This window comes from Hoplias malabaricus, chromosome 11 (genome assembly GCF_029633855.1).
Source record: "Hoplias malabaricus isolate fHopMal1 chromosome 11, fHopMal1.hap1, whole genome shotgun sequence".
In the NCBI taxonomy this organism is placed as follows: domain Eukaryota; kingdom Metazoa; phylum Chordata; class Actinopteri; order Characiformes; family Erythrinidae; genus Hoplias; species Hoplias malabaricus.
In genome coordinates, this window is record NC_089810.1 from 13,412,673 (window position 1) to 13,434,456 (window position 21,784).

At 40.9% G+C, this 21,784-nt stretch overlaps 1 protein-coding gene across 5 annotated transcripts in view; it reads left to right on the plus strand.

Moving 5' to 3' along the window:
• Positions 1-21,784, plus strand: part of shank3a (SH3 and multiple ankyrin repeat domains 3a) — a 241,451-nt gene that overhangs the window by 196,342 nt on the left and 23,325 nt on the right. For all 5 annotated transcript variants that reach the window (XR_010804539.1, XM_066685384.1, XM_066685385.1 and 2 more), the window contains 2 exons: positions 14,944-15,019; positions 20,740-20,822. Coding sequence is in view for 4 of the 5 variants with exons in the window: in XM_066685384.1 (XP_066541481.1) it covers positions 14,944-15,019; positions 20,740-20,822 (159 nt within the window). In the remaining variant the exon portion in view is untranslated. The remainder of the gene's footprint in view (positions 1-14,943; positions 15,020-20,739; positions 20,823-21,784) is intronic.

A 21,784-nucleotide genomic window follows, 5' to 3' on the forward strand; every position in this document is an offset into this window, starting at 1 on the left:
CTCTCCCACACACACCATCAAACCCTCTCACACACATCAACACATTCTCTCACACACACCATCAAATCCTCTCACACACACCACCAAACCCTCTCACACACACCATCAAACTCTCTCACACACGTCATCACACTCTCTCACACTCACCATCAAACCCTCTCACACACACACCATCAAACTCTCTCACACACACCATCAATCTCTCTCACACACACACCATCACACTCTCTCACACTCAGTATCAAACCCCCTCACACACATCATTAAACCCTCTCACAATCAATTCCTCTCACACTCACAATCAAACCCTCTCACACACACCATCAAACCCTCTCACACTCACAATCAAACCCTCTCACACACACCATCAAACCCTCTCACACTCACAATCAAACCCTCTCACACACACAATCAAACCCTCTCACACACACCATCAAACTCTCTCACACACGTCATCACACTCTCTCACACTCACCATCAAACCCTCTCACACACACCATCAAACCATCTCACACACACCATCAAACCCTCTGGCACACACCATCAAACCCTCTCACACACGTCATCACACTCTCTCACACTCACCATCAAACCCTCTCGCACACACACCATCAAACTCTCTCACACACACCATCAATCTCTCTCACACACACACACCATCACACTCTCTCACACTCAGTATCAAACCCCCTCACACACATCATTAAACCCTCTCACAATCAATTCCTCTCACACTCACAATCAAACCCTCTCACACACACCATCAAACCCTCTCACACTCACAATCAAACCCTCTCACACACACAATCAAACCCTCTCACACACACCATCAAACCCTCCCACACACACAATCAAATCCTCTCACTCACACCATCAAACCCTCTCACACACACCATCAAACCCTCTCACACACATCATCACACTCTCTCACACTCACCATCACACTCTCTCACACTCACAATCAAACCCTCTCACACACACCATCAAACCATCTCACACACAAATCATCACACTCTCTCACACTCACCATCAAACCCTCTCACACACACCATCAAACCATCTCACACACACCATCAAACCCTCTCACACACGTCATCACACTCTCTCACACTCACCATCAAACCCTCTCTCACACACACCATCAATCTCTCTAACACACACCATCACACTCTCTCACACTCAGTATCAAACCCCCTCACACACATCATTAAACCCTCTCACAATCAATTCCTCTCACACTCACAATCAAACCCTCTCACACACACCATCAAACCCTCTCACACTCACAATCAAACCCTCTCACACACACAATCAAACCCTCTCACACACACCATCAAACCCTCTCACACACACCATCAAACCCTCTCACACTCACAATCAAACCCTCTCACACTCACAATCAAACCCTCTCACACACACAATCAAACCCTCTCACACTCACAATCAAACCCTCTCACACACACAATCAAACCCTCTCACACACACAATCAAACCCTCTCACACACACAATCAAACCCTCTCACACACACAATCAAACCCTCTCACACACACACCATCAAACCCTCCCACACACACAATCAAATCCTCTCACACTCACCATCAAACCCTCTCGCACACACACCATCAAACTCTCTCACACACACCATCAATCTCTCTCACACACACACCATCACACTCTCTCACACTCAGTATCAAACCCCCTCACACACATCATTAAACCCTCTCACAATCAATTCCTCTCACACTCACAATCAAACCCTCTCACACACACCATCAAACCCTCTCACACTCACAATCAAACCCTCTCACACACACAATCAAACCCTCTCACACACACCATCAAACCCTCCCACACACACATTCAAATCCTCTCACACTCACAATCAAACCCTCTCACACACACCATCAAACCCTCTCACACACATCATCACACTCTCTCACACTCACCATCACACTCTCTCACACTCACAATCAAACCCTCTCACACACACCATCAAACCATCTCACACACAAATCATCACACTCTCTCACACTCACAATCAAACCCTCTCACACACACTATCAAACCCTCACACACACCATCAAACTCTCTCACACACGTCATCACACTCTCTCACACTCACCATCAAACCCTCTCACACACACCATCAAACCCTCTCACACACGTCATCACACTCTCTCACACTCACCATCAAACCCTCTCTCACACTCAGTATCAAACCCCCTCACACACATCATTAAACCCTCTCACAATCAATTCCTCTCACACTCACAATCAAACCCTCTCACACACACCATCAAACCCTCTCACACTCACCATCAAACCCTCTCACACACACAATCAAACCCTCTCACACACACCATCAAACCCTCTCACACACACCATCAAACCCTCTCACACTCACAATCAAACCCTCTCACACTCACAATCAAACCCTCTCACACTCACAATCAAACCCTCTCACACACACAATCAAACCCTCTCACACACACACCATCAAACCCTCCCACACACACAATCAAACCCTCTCACACTCACAATCAAACCCTCTCACACACACCACCAAACCCTCTCACACTCACAATCAAACCCTCTCACACACACCATCAAATCCTCTCACACTCACAATCAAATCCTCTCACACACACCATCAAATCCTCTCACACTCACAATCAAATCCTCTCACACACACCACCAAACTCTCTCACACACATCATCACACTCTCTCACACTCACAATCAAACCCTCTCACACACAACATCAAACCATCTCACACACAAATCATCACACTCTCTCACACTCACAATCAAACCCTCTCACACACAACATCAAACCATCTCACACACAAATCATCACACTCTCTCACACTCACAATCAAACCCTCTCACACACAACATCAAACCATCTCACACACAAATCATCACACTCTCTCACACTCACAATCAAACCCTCTCACACACAACATCAAACAATCTCACACACAAATCATCACACTCTCTCACACTCACAATCAAATCCTCTCACACTCACAATCAAACTCTCACACACATGTGCGTGTGAGAGGTAAGTTTGAATTTTGGCCTAAAGATTTTTAGCACCTCAGCCCTTGGCTTATTGTGTTTGTGTTGGGTGTGTATATAATCATGCAGCTAGGGTAGTGTTTTGTGTGTGTGTGTCTGTGTGTGTGTGAGAGAGAGAGAGAGAGAGAGAGAGATTATAATAGAAGAAAGTTCTTTGACAGTGAAGGCAATATGTTTCAACTCAATGAAGCATGGAAGATTGTCTTATCTACAGTTAACTTATTCGAACAAGTTCCTCTCCATGCTTGAGTCTGTGTGTGTGTGTGTGTGTGTGTGTGTGTGTGTACACAAGCGTGCCTATTTGTGTATCTGTGTGTACTTGTGTGCACCTCTGTATGTGTATGTGTGCCCATGTAAGCCAATGTGTGTGTGGGTGTCTGTGTGTGTGTGTGTGCACAAGCGTGCCTATTTGTGTATCTGTGTGTACTTGTGTGCACCTCTGTATGTGTATATGTGTGCCCATGTAAGCCAGTGTGTGTGGGTGTGTATATATATATATATATATACAGCACTGTGTATGCGTATGCATTTATGTCTGTCTAAGTCTGTGCATGTGTATATTTGTGCTTGTGTGTCTCTGTGTACATCTGTGAGGAGAGGTTTTGATCCATTAGTCTAGGACTGTGTTGGCGATGGCCAGCTTTATAAACATGAGAAGCAATGAATCACAAACTCCACAGAGGAGCCCACAGAGGAATTGACACTTGAGTGAATGCAGTTCCACTGTTTGACAGGGCTGGGGAGTTTATACCCATCTGGCCTCACTTGAAAGTGAGCGTCCCGTTCTATTGATCAGTGTTTTCTCAGGAGACTGTACCAGTGTTTTTATATCCACAGCCTTCTGGGCATTTAGGACACCAGAGGGGATCTGATGGATGATCAGCGAAGACGGTTTCCTCTTGAATTAATGTTGTTACATTTAGTGTGCACTGTATTTTTACTTACGTACTGGAACATTTGGCCAGAGCAGTACATCATCCAGACGTTTTTGGTGTAGTTGAGAAATTCATGTTGACCACATGCATCCCACTAAATACTACTGGACACAATCAGTACAGGAGCAGCATGCAGTAGGGTATATAAACACAGCCCCATCTGTACAGGGAAGTCCTCAATATGTTACACCTATCTCTCTCTCTCTCTCTCTCTCTCTCTCTTGAATGTGATGAGATATCAATGTGAACTAATCACACACACACACACACACAAGCCACTCAGGCTTCATTACCATCAGTGTAATGTGCTTTTTTGCAGTTTGAGTGTGTGTGTGTGTGTGTGTGTGTGTGTGTGTGTGTGTGTGTGTGTGTGTGTGTGTGAGAGAGAGAGAGAGAGAGAGAGAGAGAGAGAGAGAGAGAGAGAGAGAGAGAGAGAACTGTGGAGGAGAGTGAGGGGAATCCATGGTGCATGTCTGGAATCAGTAAATACCAACTTCACTGTAACAACCCAAACAAACCTACATACCTCTCTCTCTCTCTCTCTCTCTCTCTCTCTCTCTCTCTCCTCCCACGCCTCGGTGGATGACTCATTTTTCTATGAATCACCCAAATAGAGTCTCTTCTAAATTTAGACTCATTTAGAAGTTTGGGTGCAGTAACTCCCTCGCTTCTACTACCTTCGTTTTTTTTCCCTTTCTTCTTCTGTGGCTTTGTTTTCTCTGTTTCTTTTCCTTCTTGCCGTCTCTGCCTCTTTCTTTCCTTCTTACTCTCAAGTTTGGCATTGTCTTTCTGCTCTCTCTCTCTCTCTATCTTCCTTTTCCTCTGTTAATTTTTCTTGCTTTCTTTATCTTTTCCTTTTTCCTTTGTTGTTCTTTTTTTACCCATCTCTCATTCTTCACCCTCTTTCCTCTTCCTCTTTCTGCATTTCTTTCTTTCTCCTTCCTATTCCTTTTCTATTTCTTTTTCTCATTCTTCCTCCATATTTTCTTTGCTCCTCAATCGTTTTATTTTTTTCTTCCTGCACTCTCTGCCTCCCTCACTTTCTGTTCTCTCCCTGACTTCCTCCTTCCTTCTTTCCCTCCCTCTGTCATGACCTCTCTCTAACACATCCTCCCTCTCCCTCCCTCTAGTCCTCCGTATCTCTCCCTCTCCCTCCTCACTCACTCTCCTGCCATCTCCCTCACTCTGTCTCCCTCTCCCTTTCACTCACCTTCCCTCTTACTACCTGTCTCTACCTCCCTCTCCATCCCTCCTTCCCTTATGTTTTTCCTCTCTCTCTCACTTTCTCCCCCTCTTTTACTGTGATTATTCAATTCAACATGTCTACACTGCTGTGTGTGTGTTCTTGCAGGTGTGTTTGTGTTCTTGCAGGTGTGTGTGTTCTTGCAGATGTGTGTTTGTGTGTGTGAGTGAGTGTTCTTTCAGGTGTGTGTGTTGTTTTAATAGCAGATACTTTATCTTAACAAAGGTTCAGCCTTTAAGCCTTAATTACAAAATCCTTTAATGCTTAGAGTCACGAATCTACAACATTTACCATTCTCTCTCTCTTGCACTCTCTCTCCCTCTGTCTATCTCTCTCTATCTCTGTCTCTCTTTCTCTCTCTCTTGCACTCTCTCTCCCTCTGTCTATCTCTCTCTATCTATGTCTCTCTCTCTCTCTCCCTCTGTCTATCTCTCTCTGTCTCTCTCTCTCTCTCTCTCTTGCACTCTCTCTCCCTCTGTCTATCTCTCTCTATCTATGTCTCTCTCTCTCTCTCTCTCTCTCTCTCTCTCTCTTGCACTCTCTCTCCCTCTGTCTATCTCTCTCTCTCTGTCTCTCTCTGTCTCTCTTTCATTCTCTCTCTGTCTTACTCTCTTGCTCTCTCTCTCTCTCTCTCTGTCTGTCTGTCTCTCTCTCTCTGTCTGTCTCTCTGTCTCTCTTTCATTCTCTCTCTGTGTCTTACTCTCTCGCTCTCTGTCTCTATCTCTCTCATTCTCTTTCTCTTTCTCTCTCCCTCTCACTTTTTCTTTATTATATTTACCTTTTTCCACATAGTGCTCTGTTTCTCCCTCTGTTCTCTTTTATACAGGGAATGATTTTTGTAAAGGTCATCTTTTACTGTAATGCATTGTACATGTGGTGAATTTAGTGTTTAGTTTACAGTGACCCAGAAGGGTATTTGTGTGTGTGTGTGTGTGTGTGTGTGTGTGTGTGTGTGTGTGTGTGTGTGTGTGTGTGTGTGTTTAGCAGGGATTTTTTTTCCCTGTATCTCTGTGGGGTTCCTCCAGATGATTTGGTTTCATCCCATAGTCTTTCTGGAAAGTGTCCACAGGACAGGTGAGAGTGAGTCTAGAACTGGGTAGGAGTGTGATGTCTTGCAGTGGAATGTACATGGTTTGTTTCTGCTTTAAACTGAGTGACTCCAGGTGGGCTCCTGACCCACTGACTTTGATCAGGAACATCTACAATGTTCCAGATATGAATTATTCCTTCAAAATACATAGCTGCAGCTAAGTAGCTAATAGCAGGCAATGTTTTAAAATAAAAATAAAGGTCCACTCCAGCTCAATTTCCATTGATTTAAAGGTGACATTTCAATCAAAAAATACTTTTTATAATATTATAATATTCTGATAATTTTTCCTCACCAGTCTCTTTGTGTGCTCAAACAGTCTAATGTGCTTATAAAGTGTCTGTAAATGGCTAGAAAATACAGCGTGTCTCAGTCCACTATGCTAGGTTCTCTCTCTCTCTGCTCACAGCACAGAAAAGGCATCTGGAGTTCTTTAGACAACAAATAGACCTCCAAACTTGCTCTATTCCTGCTCCGTAGGTGGATAATTTTGGCTTATTTTTGATGTTTTGAATTATTTAAGTAGGAAACTGAAGGCAATTTCCGGATATGGCTCACAGTGTGAAAGTGAACGCAGACTGAATGTGCTACAAATCAAAATACCTTGAGTTACAAACAAGTTTCTGTGGTAATTTACTCACCAACAGTGAGCAAAAATGTGCATTTATGTTCAGCAACATGCAAACAAGAGTTATTTTCTTCCTCAAACATACAATTCCACCTTAAAAAGGCGCAGAGCTTCTGAACATAAACAAACAAGAGAGAACAGCATTTGCCCTTAATCATAAACTTTCTTTTAAAACATATGATTATACACAACTGTTGGTCAATGTCCTATAGTAAATAGTAAAAATATCTGGCTCCAAAGAAATTATTCTGAAGCGTGCCTCGCTGGCACCAGACAATGGACCAACACTGAGTTGAATCTTCAGCTCCTTGACATTCAGTTTGGGAAATAATACTTGAGCTAACACTTTTATGTATGTATACACAGACATTGCAACAAAGCTTACATGTAACTTGGCCTCACAGTGAAGTCTTTAAATGTTTTTAGCTGTAGTTAGTCTAAATATGAACTTAATATGCAGATGTGTGTATAACCTTGATTTACAAAATGATGCAGTAATACATGTGAACACACTCTTGCTCGTAGTATGAAGTGACATTCCTGTCTGAATGGGGAATTGAACATGTGTCAATGCCTGTGGTCTACAGATATATATATATATATATATATAATGCTTCGCTCTAGTTAAAGATAAAAACAGGATGGCAAATTATTAGTTGTAATTTTCAGGTGTAATTTCAATATCTGATCAGTTATAAATATTACATTTTCCATCAAATAATGGTAACTGTTTCATGTATCATGTGCCTTTTTTCATTTCTTAGTGAAGATCATTAATTTACAGGGTGCTGCGTGGTGATAGCACTGGCCGTGTGTGCGAGGGGCAGTAGGAGGTAAAGAACAGTAGTGACACTCTGCTGTCTGGGCTATTAATAGTGCTGTAGTTTATTCCTGTCCACTGTCCTGCATTAAAATAGCATCCAGGCAAGGCATCTCTCTCTCTCTCTCTCTCTGTCTCCCACTCTCTCTCTGTCTCTCACTCACTCTCTCCCACTCACTCACTCTCTCTCTCTCTCTCTCTCTCTCTTTCTCTCTCTCTCCCACTCTGTATCTCTCTCTCTCTGTCTCTCTCACTCACTCTCTTTTGCTCTCTCTCTCTGTCTCTCTCACTCACTCTCTCTTGCTCTCTCTCTCACTCTCTCTCATTAGAGTTGCAGTAATTGTGAGTGTTGGCTTTTTCAGAAAGAGAGAATCAGATGGATATCATTTTATAAAATAATAAGCTTATTTTGAGGCCTTTGTTTTAATGAAAGTGGGCTAATGAATGTGCTTGTGTTTCATTGGTCATGTAAAAATGAACATGAAGGTGTGTTAATATTGTTGGTTTCTGTGATTGAAGGTTAGATGGGTGTGTCTGCTTCTGAAGGTGTGTTAGATAAATAGCCTATAAGCAATCAGTTAATTTCAATCATTTTTTCCACCAACACTTTTTCTCTAATAAAATCTTTTGTAGAAGGTATGCATTTGAAATAACCAACAGAGAGGCTGGCCACCTTCAGCCTGTTACATTCAGCAGCCAACATCATTCACATGACTGAAATTCCCTGGCATTAAACAAAATGCATATCTTACAGAATGTACATTCAACACATAAACATGTCATTAATGACGTCAATAAATTAAATAAGAAATTAAAGGGATAACAATAATAACTGTACTATGGGTCAACATAAAAATACTTATAGCAAGAGTCCCAAAAATGTCTTTATGTAACCTCTGGTGACTGCACAGTTATTTGACATTCACACGTTGTGTTGTGAGCAGGACTCTGACGAGCCACACTGTGTTCACTCTGCAGGGTCTGTCAGCACCACACTGTTATATGTAACTCTCTGCAAAGACTGTTAAAATAAAGATTAAAAGAGGAGAGGGTATTGGTGCCATTTCCCCCCCGTTCAGTCACTCCTCCTCTTCCCCACAGTCTGATGGCAGAGGGTTTGATGAATTGCTCATTCACACACATTGCCATAAAGGCAAGTGAAAAATATTCCGAAGCTATACCAGAGCTGATTGCTCAGCCATTCGGATATTAAATGATGTCAGAGATTCTAGGAAAGCCCACAAGGCTCTGACAGAATTAAACATCCATTTGGACCGGTGAGCGGCTCTGTGGGCAGTTTGATGAAAAATAGAAAGGGGCCAAAGTGTCTTGCTGCAGAGGCCATTTTGGATTAACAGTTTTAGCCCCTTTCACCATAAGAGCCTATATTTGGGCACACATTTCAAATCCTTGCCTTTAAAAACTAGCTACAGCTTTAGTATCACATCTTAGTACTTTCTTCACGAGAATTCCATAGCATTAGTAATGAAATATAACTCAAACTTGGCAATTGGCATGTGTTTTCAGTTGTTGCCTGGTTGAAATTGAATGTCATTTTAAGAGAAGCACCCCTGGAGGAAACCATCTAAAGAAGCATGCTATCTCAAGTTTAAGACATTCATTCGGCATTCTGTATTGATACTTAATGATAATGACATAATGAATACTACTACAACTAGTATTGCTATGAGAGAGAGAGAGAGAGAGAGAGAGAGAGAGAGAGAGAGACAGAGAGAGAGAGAGAGAGAGAGGTCTAATAGCAGACATTGTTGCTGTAATAGGTGTTGTTGTGTCTGGCTCTGTGTGGTGGGTTATAACTCATTGTCAGGGCTTGTTGCTCCACTGTTCTGGACTGATTGTGTTTTATGGTGTTGCTACGCCTCCAGCATGACCATGACGGTATGTTTGATGAGATATCAGTCTGGCTATGATTTTCTCTCTCTCACACACACACACACACACACACACACACACACACACACACACACACACCACAGTCATAATGGACCTAGTCTCTCATTGGCAGACTCCCTAGAGAGAATCTGGTACCTTTCGCCACTTAACGTGGCCCAGAACTGCCTACTACTGGAGGAAGAGTAGTCTGACTCGCAAAAGGACAGATCACAAGTCTGTTCTTTTGGCCTGACATGGAGATGGAGGCAGTCTTTGATTCACATTGGACCAGTATCAGAACCAGTACAAAACGATACACTGAAGGTATACGAGGAGGTACAGGCAGCCAATCAGAACGTAACTGGTGGAATCCTGACAGCGAGGCCAGAGTAATGCCCTGAAAGTATCACACTCTCCATTTACATGTGGGTGGAGCATCTATGGCTGAGGCTGTAATGGAGCAAGGCAGTGTTTTACCACCACATCATGAATAATTAGATTTCTGTTCTAGACACACTGTTTTCTTAGTAACTGAAATTATTCACTGACAGTTCTCTAAGTACTTTTAATAGTTAAGGAACTAATAATAACTAATCTGTAAGTTCTAGAGTTATGTGAATGAAGAAGTATTACCCACATACGTGCTTTTTGGTGTAGGTTTATTTCCCAAATAGATCCCTGTTCCTCGTGATATTTTAACTCATATTTGTTCTAATACTGTTCTGTTATTATAACACTTTGAATGAAGCTCAAATCTATTCTTGGCGAAATAAGCAGATCTCATGCCTTCATCTCTTCCACTGAACGAAATATTTCCCTAGTGCACTTAGTATCACCTCTCCAAGGCCCTACCATTCATAATCCCCCTTTTATTACATCTGAAAATATGCCCGTCTCACAGTGAAAAACGGACAAATGCAGGGTCTGAATGTGACCGGCTAATCCATCCTCGCATCTCCCGACAAAAAAAAAGTGGGTTGACTGGCCGCAGGGTAGCCAGGGGCCACAGAGAAACAGGCAGGCTGAGAGGAGGGAAGAAAAGTGTTAGATTAAGTCAAAGTGTGGAGGATGGAGGTAGAGATAGAGCGGAGGGAGGCTGAGGGGAAAGAGGTGATGCAGAAATCACATGTAGTATCAGCTCCCCGTCTGAACACTATTATCAGCCACGGAAAGAAAGCAACTGCCACCCCACTGCTCTGACCCATTTACTGCAGCCTGTGAGTGTAAGTGCATGTGTACCTTGTTATATTCTCCTTATGAAGACATTCTCCTAGAATAGTTACATTTGAACATTCAGAATACGATGTGGGAACATTTTGCTGCTGTCCAGGAAATGCATTTTAACACAAAAGACCCTTCAGTGGATGGTTCTTGAAACAGCCATTTTGTAAATAAGGTGTGAGTACAAAGAACCTGATTCTCACTTTTTAGGCATTAGCATAGACTCCTGTAGCTCCCTTTACCTTAGCTTCATTGTAGCTGGACTCTAATCCTATTTGTATTGGCTGAGGTGTATTTTCTGAATAAGATAATAAAGCATTCTGGGTAAAAGTGTCTGATAATTCTTGTAAATGTAAATGCTGATTAGAGCTTTTTCATGTTAAGAGTGTTGTTTTTGACAGAGGGCCAAAACAAATAAAAGAACGTGAAAAAACAAAACTGAATTTAAGAAAATGCTGGGAATATCTGCACACACACAAACACAGATGTTAGTGAAGGAGTTGGAGGCTCAGAGGAATTGAGAGTTAAGCAGCTGTGTCAGACTTCAGCGCTCTTGTGTTGTGAAACAGAGCAAAGACAGAGGCAGGTCTTTGTCCTCCATCCAAGGGCACCCAGCTCAACCTCAGGCCCAGAGAGACCACTGCTCAGTGGGTATTTTCACAGAGACAGGTCCCTTACAGACAGATGGGCAGTGAACAGGCAGCATACATCTGGACCATGGCAAACCTTTCAAACTATTAACATTTACCCCCTTGGCTTTGCTGTTGTTTCTTCACAGTTACAGTTACAGTCATTGTAAAATATGCACCTAGGATCGGTGGTGGTTTAATGGAAGTGGGTTTTCTATAGTGACTTTTGTTCTGAGTTTTTAAATATATTTTTAAAATACCTGTATTTGAGTTTAAGGACTGGCGTCCCCTCCAGGGTGTATTCCCCGCCTTGCGCCCAATGATTCCAGGTAGGCTCTGGACCCACCGCGACCCTGAATTGGATAAGCGCTTACAGATAATGAATGAATGAATGAATGTATTTGAGTTTGAAATTACATTACTGTGTTGAGTACATTGTTTTAATGGTTGTTAAGCAAATCTATATTTATATTACATTATATAAATAGTATGTGATGCACTGCCATGTGATGTCATATGATCTGGTTGGTTGCTTTTTAAGGAATCCCAGATTACTTGAAATTTAATGTGGAATCTCAGTGCATCTTGGCAGGCTTTACCCCTCTGTCTTGGCTGGCGACATGGAGCTCAACCATTTGGTATGAGTTTTAATAAGAGTCTGAGATTTCTCAGTGTGTACTTCTTTATCCTGTAATAAGCCGGTAACGCTGCCTTGATTTATATATGATCTCAAGCTGGAGCTTCTGAGTTCCATCTGCAGTAAACTATCTATTCCCAAAACCCTCACGTTTACTCAAAGCCTTAAAGCCAAAGAGTCCAAGCATTACTTGTTAGAGTTACAATGAAGTTTGTAACCTATTTCATATGCAGACTCCAGCAGATCCGTCAGAAATGCAGTTAATGAGTAGAACTCGTTTAAAAAAACCCTCAGATTTACATTGACACATTCAACAGCAGGTTTGACCTTCCCATTTATGTTCTAGTTCTCAGTAGCTCAATCTTAAAGATAGTGATAAATAGATTATTTAAGGGATTTCAAGTGTGTGTAAAAATGAATAAAATCAGTTTTTCTGGAACAGAAAACTACACAGATATTATAATTGGACCTACAGTTTATTATAGTGGACAGGGCTTAGTTGGCCATGTTTTGAATCAGGGTTGAGAGCTTGAATCAATGTTATTTGTCACTGAATCCTGACTTCTAACGATCCAGGTTTTAAATGATTAATAAGCTTCGTTATGATGTTCTGTAAAGCCTTTCCAGCCTGGTTTTCCACATTATCCTTTTGCTTTCACAGTGTGCTGTGTGAATAGGACTGTGTGTTTCTGTCTGTCTGTCTCTGTGTGTTTTTTATATATTTGTGAGGACAAAATGTCCTTGCAAGGATATTATTATCTGATATTTTGTGGTATTTTGAGGACATTTTGGAGGTCCTCACAACTTTTAATGCTTCTCCTTTTTTTTTTTTTTACAAAAATTGTTAATTTACTGTGAAAAAACCTAAAGAGTGAAACATTTTACTTTTGTTTACTTGTCTTCCTGATTTTAATGTTGTTTTAAGGTTAGGATTAGGGTTAACATTGGGCAAGTTTAATTAAATGTAGTGCAAGTGCAACATGAATGTTAGTCAGTGTAATGTAGTGTCCCCACAAGGCATGGATGTGTGATTGGTGTAGACATGTCTGTGTATGGTGTTTGACCCTCAGTCATGATTGTTCTTTTGCCATCTGGTGTGAATGAGTTTCGGCTGTGCTGGGAGAACTCTTAATCTAGCTCCTTAATCTTGGGACTGGCTCTTATCTCTCAGAGTAAAAATAACAGCAGTTGCCAGAAAGCTGTTAGTGAAGAAAGAATGCAGTCTAATTCACAAATCTACCAAACTGTACAAGATGTGTGTGTACTTTGTGTGTGTGGTCACAAATTTTTTTTCGATTTTTTTGCCTGCCTTTTTTTGTCTCTCTATTTGTCTCACACCTCACACACATCTCTACTCTATCCCTCCCAGATAAAGCATTGTGTAAATTTAGACTAATTTATAAATAAAGTTTGATTGCAGTGACACCCTCACCTCTACAACCTTAATTTGTATTTTGCTTTGAAATTTCAAATTAAATTTACTCTTTACATATGTTGTTTGTTTCACTCTTTTCCCTCATTCTCTATTTTTTCTGCTCTCTCTCTTTCTCTCTCTCTCTCTCTCGCATTCTTGCACTCTGTCTTTGTCTCTCTCTCTCTCTCTCTCTCTCTCTCTCTCTCTCTTGCATTCTTGCACTCTGTCTTTGTCTCTCTCTCTCTCTCTCTCTCTCTCTCTCTCGCATTCTTGCACTCTGTCTCTCTCTCTCTCTCTCTCGCATTCTTGCACTGTCTTTCTCTCTCTCTCTCTCTCTCTCTCTCGCATTCTTGCACTCTTTCTTTCTTTCTCTCTCTCTCACATTCTTGCATTCTGTCTTTCTCTCTCTCTCTCTCTCTCTCTCAATCGCTCTCCCTCTTGTTCTGTTTGTGTCTATCTCTTCCTTTCATTCTCTCTCTCTTACTCACTCATCATTAAAATGCTAATATATTTCATATCTTCTCACCTCGTCAGTGACAGAGATCAGATCACAGTCTGCATATGCCTGAAGTCACTTATATTATTCTTTTTCTTTACTTTTGATGATTAACAGATATATAAAGGTTATTTTTTTTTGCTAACACTGATGTGATAGACCCTTTGTTCTAGGTGAGCTTCTACTGGAACTGACATCTTTGTGTAGTGATGATAAACTAATTCCTGAGGAGAAACACCACTTCATAGTAAAAGAATATTCATGAACTACATATTTTAGGAATTTACATTCCACATACAAATATAACATCATCATGAATGCTGTGTTTTGCAATTTTGTACCTGTCAAACCTTCTGCATGAACTTGTGGTTACTGAGCATAAGCCGATACGCCTTATAAACCTTAAACGCTCTTCATCTTCTTTACAAAGGTATCTCTTAGCCGATAACTGCATGCATTCATACCCTAGTCACGTGAAAAAGCAAATGTGCTCTCTGTGCGTGTGTGTGTGTGTGTGTGTGTGTGTGTGTGTGTGTGTGTGTGTGTGTGTGTGTGTGTGTGTCTGTGTGCGCGTGCATAGTCAGCAGATTGTCCTTCAGTAGGAGAGCTGTGCATTGATTTTTAACCCAAAGTCCAATCACATAAATCTAGCTAGCCTTAAGACACCAGCCCTATTAACAAAGCACACTGCTTCAGGATTAATGAGCCAATTCTCTCTTTTCACATGCGCACACACACACACACACACACACACACACACACACACACATAGAGTGACACTGTCAATCTGTTGAGTGTCAATACTTGATGTTGATATTTCAAATAAGAAAATAGGCTTTGTCTTGTTCTTCTGCAGAAACAAGAGAGGATCGCACCAAGAGGCTATTCAGGCACTACACTGTGGGCTCTTACGACAACTTTACCTCTTACAGGTAGGTCCACCCCGGTGTGGGGGTGCATGTGTGTGTTTATGCCTGCATGTAGAGATGGTGCCACGGCATGACCCACTATGTGTACAGTGGACAGCAGCAACAGTCTGAAATATCACAGAATTATTTGTACAAACCTCCATTCCAAAAATAATTCGTGCACAGTATGACAACCAGGTAAAACCAGGGAAAACCAGAATACAGGGATTTTTAAATCACTGATCACTGATATGATATGATGCCTGCAACACATTCCAAAAAGACTTGGAGTATAAAGTATTGAAATATTGTGAAAATGTTTAAATATTCTAAAATAAATTTAATATTAAATATACACCATAATATTTCTGTGTGATGTTTTCAGTGTAGTTTAAGAGTTGATTTATCCCTGCTTTCTGGTTGGATTTGCATTTCACGTACTGTCTCAATGTTCTTGAAATTGGGGTTTTTAAGTGAAGTAGGGCAGATAATAACAGCAGTGGACACGCAATAGTCACATAAGAACAGTTAGTAGCCTTACACTTGAATTACAAAATAATATTCACAGTAAACAGCCACTTATTGAATGTATGAGTTACTGCATAAAAATGTGGAGGCCATTTCTTATTATTAAATTTAAATGTATATATACTTATATATATTTTAAAGAAAACAGAAAAAGTAATGGGTTGCTTCAGTGATCAGAAGACTCCATGTGTCAGAATCAGAAAAAGGGATACTATGCCATTTATAAGTTTTAGAATTAAGCCTCTTCTACCATCTAGAGGCTGCATAGAGTAATTACAGAACATGAGAATGCCCTTTAGCATCATTATTTTCATGTCTATATAATTTCCTTTATTGTCTTAATCTGTTTTTTTATTATTCATATCCCTGCTGTCCAATCATGTGCTGGCTGCCACACAGGGACAGACATTTCTGTCCAAATAACATTTAATATTGCCATCTGATCTTCGGTCATGCCAAGTCAAACACAAATGACAAATATTAGATTTCTGTTTTTTTTATAAGTGAAAATAAGTGAACTCATCCTCTGCAGGAAACAAATATTGTTGTATAGAGAAGTTGCAATACCACTGGGTTCTATATATCAGACAGACACAGGTTTGATCTCCTGCCCAAGGAAACACACCACTGAGTGCATAACAAAATAAAAAAGGCTTTGTTAAGACTCCCATCTGCCAGCAGCATCAGTGTTAAGGTTAAATGTGGATTTTTTTTCTGCCAACTTTTCTCTACAATATGTATATTTGATGAGTTTTGTGTATGGGAAAAGAGTACAGCATAAAAAATAACAATTGCCATAGGTTTAAATTTGACAATATTAAAATGTAAAGGTCAATTTAGTAAATAAAAATTAACTGTTAACTTAATGTTACAAAGGAGTTTCTGTAGTAGTTCAAATGGTGAAAAAAGGTGTTACAGACAAACTCAACTTCAGCCACAGACAACAGTTGTTTTCATTCTTCAAACACACCGTTCTACCTTAGCTTCTGAACACGAGAACAGGAGATCCCCAAAATCATAGGCATTGCCTTTAAATGTGTGGATGTCTGTTGTATGTAGAGGATGTGTTCTCTTGTTATATCCAACATAAGGGATGCCTATAGTTTTGTTTCTTTACCTTTAATGTTACCATTCCAGAAACCTATCAAACCTAATCAATTATCACATCAAAAAAAAGAGATGAGAGAATAGTTTCCTATATTTAAAGTCACAGTTATCAGGTACGTTTGTATAATGTATGTGTGCATGTGTAACCTCAGGTTGTACTCTTGCTGGATCAGAAGGAGAAGGAGTGATTTTGACTGAGATGAGGAAAAGACACAGGGATGGAGTGATTTAGGCAGAGGTTAGTGAGAGACTGAGGGAGAGAGGATTAATGACTGGAGTCTCTCTGTCAAACTGAGTGTCCCCACTCCATCCGTCTTCCTTCAGTCGCTCTGCCCAACAACAGCAAACAACAAACAGCACACGAGGTGACAGTGTGCTGAGCTTAAAGAGTATCTCCCTCCTCACTGCCATCACATTACCCACGGTCTGTCCCAGTGACACAGCTTTACACTGATTTACTCCCTACAATACAGCACCAAAGCCTATGAGTTTTAGCATCTCTTAAATAACTGCAACTTCACACTGTGTTGAAAGACTCCAGAGCGGCTCCCCGCTCTCAGCCTCAGGAGTAAAGCTGCTTCTAGGTAAGCGGGAGAGTGGTGCAGCTAAGCGCTGAAAGCTAAAATGAAAGGTATTGACACCAGGGGGGATTACAGTAGATAGCACGAGAGTTGTCTGACTGTGGAACATGAAAGAGGAGAGTTAAACTTCTGAAAGTCAAGGATTGTGTTTGTTTTTGCGTTATTTAGCATCATGACTGGGTCTTATCTAAACATAATTAGCATATATTCCTTTGAGCTTATCGATTATATCACTCTGCCCCCTGCAAACGTTATTCTGCACAGCATCATTGTTACTTTTCAGACAATATATTTATAATTAATACTGATCAGACACAGCATTCAGATGATCTGCTATTTTTACATTTATTGACCATGTTGTTGTGTGGGAGGGTGAGTGTAGACTGTGTGTATAGAGTGAGTTTAGCAGATAATAAAGCAGAGATTTGAATGACATTATTCCTGTCTAGTTTGGAGTTGTGCCAGCTGAACTCTTCTTAGAATCAGAATTAACGCGAAGGAGTGTGGATAGAAAAGAAGAGTCAAAAAGTCATTTACACATCGTACACACTTATAATTATAGCATATAAAAGTGTATGATAATATGACTGCTATTTATGGGTATTTTTCAAAAGCACATGCCTTTATTTATTGTTCATAGCTACTGAACATTAACTATTTGAAAGAGGAAAGTGTTTACTAGCTGCTGTGAATGGTACGAATGTAGTGTAGTGGGTAACATTGCTGCCATCTGCACAACAGAATGCTCTTAGGATCCCATATCAGGAAGCACAACCATATTGTTCCTGTAAGACTCCTTGGACATGACTCCTAACGCTGCACTAGTTACCCCTGTAACATATTTAAGGAGGTACATGCTCATGGTATTTAAATAAGACATGCCTCAACATCACATTTGTTATCCCTCGCTGATTAGTGCAGCTAAAGGAGCTGAATGTTGTTTCAGGCACTGTATAAGAAACAAGGCCATCTTTCAGAGAAAATCACTGCAGAAATAAGTTTCTCCTTCTCGTTATGTTACATTCTATTCAGACTGGTGGGTTAAAGCTGACTCACACTGTTGCTCTGTTTAGTGCAGTGTGCTGCTGAGATATTGAAGCAAAGACCAAAGGCTAGAGCATTGCAGAAATGCCTTCTTGGGGACAAGTAAACTAAAGTAACAGAGGCTGAAACCCTTCCTCATAAATATCAGAAAAATGTAAGGTTCTAGAACGAGGCTTCTCAGTTGCTGTCAGAACAATGCAATGTAACTTTACAGGGGATGGATTAATATTAATGTTAGCTAATGTATAGAAAAATAGTTTTCAACCAATTTAGTTTATTTCACTTTTATTGGAAGGAATGAAAGGAATGAAGGCATCTGTATTTGACACAACAGCATCTATGTATTTATGCATATGGATATATCTGTGGGTCTGTGGCTTAATGTAACCCAAATGTAGCATGTATTTATAGCCACACTGCTGTTTGAGAGAGTTTTCCTGTGATTGAGGAGGAATGTATTACACTGAGTCTCATTATCCAGCCAAATTTTAAACCTCCCCTAAAAATGCTAATGCCACTAATACTGAATGAAAGCTGCAAATGAAAAGGGATGGTCAGCATTATGTAAATGGGATCATGCTAACTGGTCCTTTCTTCATTGTTAGCCACATTAGCTTTTATGGCTGAAGTATTCCTTAAAGCTCTTGTTAAGTAGAATTAAATTTGCCATGCTTCTTAAGCCCTCAAGATATTTTAAAAAGGAGTTTGAAATGATGAGAAAATCCTGAACAACACAGCTGTACTCCAGAAAGGGTTCTCAGCTTGGCTAAGCTCATAGAAAACAGTGTTTACTTTCAAAGAAATCTATGGATAGTTGAGCTCTATGGAGTGGAGTTCCCATTAGATTCCACATCAAGGATAAACTCAACCACTTGAGCACTGATGTCTATCAGGGTTTAAAAGCCTATGAGTTATATGGATCCATTTTACATAATGTACTCCGAATGGAATTCATACACTGCTTCTAATCTGAGGGGTATGGTCGTAGCCTGGCTGTACAAGGCCACTCAGATGCAGGAAAGTGAGCTGGAAAGTGGGAGTTCACTCATCACATGAGGCTTATCTGCTCTCCTGTAGGATATCACACCTCAGTCTCTTTAACCAGGGCCACTAATGCAGTAGAATCATCTGTAATTGGTTTAATAGATTCTCCAATGCCCGATTAATTTCTTGTCACTCCTAATGCATCAGTGAGGGAGAGAAAAAGTGTGTTATTATAATTTGCTATGACAGAGACAGCAGTCAGCTCTGAATGTAGCTATACCTCATTCGACACTTGTGCTGAGCTGTGGTGTAAAACTATATATGCACTAGCTGTCTAACACACCCTGAGCAGGCAGAACAGCTTTGCATCCATATTGCTTCTTTGTAAATAAAGGGCACATATCAATGAGTTCAATGGGCATTTGTTCTGATTGGCTGTCCTGTATTATGGCATGTCTATACTGCTTTAGAATATGTAGGAAGTTACATGTAAATGCCTTGTATTTTCTCATATCAAAATATCATTATCAACATCATGAATGCAAAATGGACTATTTTTGCGGATTACATTTTTATGTAGACTTTATGGACTGTTTACTTTTGAAACTTTACAGACACTCCATGAGTTCCACCCCAGACCACCTAGTAAGGCCAGTAATTAGGCAATGCCTGCTGATATACTTTTCTAAAGGGCAGTGACTGGTGCTAGGTAGGTTGTAGCAGTGTTATTTGTGTGATGTGAGAGGTTGCTCATGTGATGACAAGGGCTATGCTCATACGAGTGAGTAAGAGCTAAGAACAGAATCGGCTCGACTAATGAATCCAGCTATAGCCGTCCCCACACAGCCAGACAGATGGCTGCCGATGGAGTTTAGGGGCGGTGCTCTGTATGTGTGTGTGTGTGTGTGTGTGTGTGTGTGTGTGTGTGTGTGTGTGTGTGTGTATGTGTGTGTGTGCGTGCGCGCACATTGGAGGAGCATGGGAGTGGGAGGATGAGACCACCCTTTGCTTCTCTCTCTCTTTCTCTCTCTCTCTCTCTCTCTGTCTGTCTCTTTGCCCTGATTTCAGTGGACAGCAGTCTTTAACCTCAGCTTTGCTCACTGTTGGTGAGAAAGTGAGGTGAATGCCCTCATATTTCTGCTCCTTGTTTTAATAGCGTAAAAGGGATGATATTAGCATTTTGTCCAATCTCTTAATGCAGTAATGGAGGCTTCAGTGGAGTAGTGCAGTGGGACTTAAAAGCTCCCACCTGGGCATTTTTATCTGATTCTCTTTCTCCCCAATGCAGCTTTTATCCTGATTGGCTTGTCAGCAGAAGGGGACGACTGTTATTTTTTTCCTTCAGCTTCTATTTCTTCTTAATTTTTGGTCCTGGCAAGTTGGGCAGGGTACCTACAGAGTGTGCCCACTGGGGCCTGCTCATTCCAAACAGCCAGAGCACTACTGTGTGGGCATGGTGCTGGATTCTGACCTGGGTGCCCTCTTTTCTCTCCTTCCCAGTGATTACATCATTGAGGAGAAGGATGCCGTGCTGCAGAAGAAAGAGAATGAGGGGTTTGGCTTTGTCCTGCGAGGAGCGAAAGGTAAGCCCGACTGTTCACTGTGCAGATCTACAAAGCCAGCAGAACTGCTCATCAACCGTTCATCAAGTTACGTCTGCCTTACACTGGCTGGCCTGAATGATGGATTCATTCACATAACATCAGAGGAACTATGCCATTCCAGACCATTTCACAGCAGAGCTCTGAGTAAAGCTGACCTTGGAAGCCACTAGCACCTCTTCTGTCAATTCAATACCACCTCTTCAATCAATTCGCTTAGCATTTGGTGGGTTTGATAGAGAGGTACAGTTCTACAGGGCTGGGATTAGGACAGTGGTTTTACACATTACAGTTTATATTTGAATTGAGATTAACAATGAGGTCAAACTGCAGAATGTGTATTTACATCAGTGTAAACATATACATAATTATATGTTTACTGTATAGTTGTTTGTAAAGTTATAGCACCTGTAGTCAAATGTGTGGTTGATTTTTCAGTTCCACTTTAGAATAAGACTACATTTAGGGTGTAAAGTTTTATACATGGTTTAAAATCTGTTTATATATAATTATTAATTATGTTGTAAATACATTAAAAATCATTAATAATCTGTTCTAATACATAGATAGAAAGGGCAACCGTGACATGTAGTTTGCTAAATAATGAACTCACATCTACACTGTTGGACCTCAGATCTCACAGAATACTGACCTTATTGAATACTGATTATTAATAACTTTTAATGTGTTTAAAATCCAATTAATAACCATTTATTAATCACATTTAAATTATTAATTCATTCATTCATTATCTGTAAGCGCTTATCCAGTTCAGGGTCGCGGTGGGTCCAGAGCCTACCTGGAATCATTGGGCGCAAGGCGGGAATACACCCTGCAGGGGGCCCCAGTCCTTCACAGGGCAACACACACACTCACACACTCACACCTTGCAGACACTTTTGAGTCGCCAATCCACCTACCAACGTGTTTTTGGACTGTGGGAG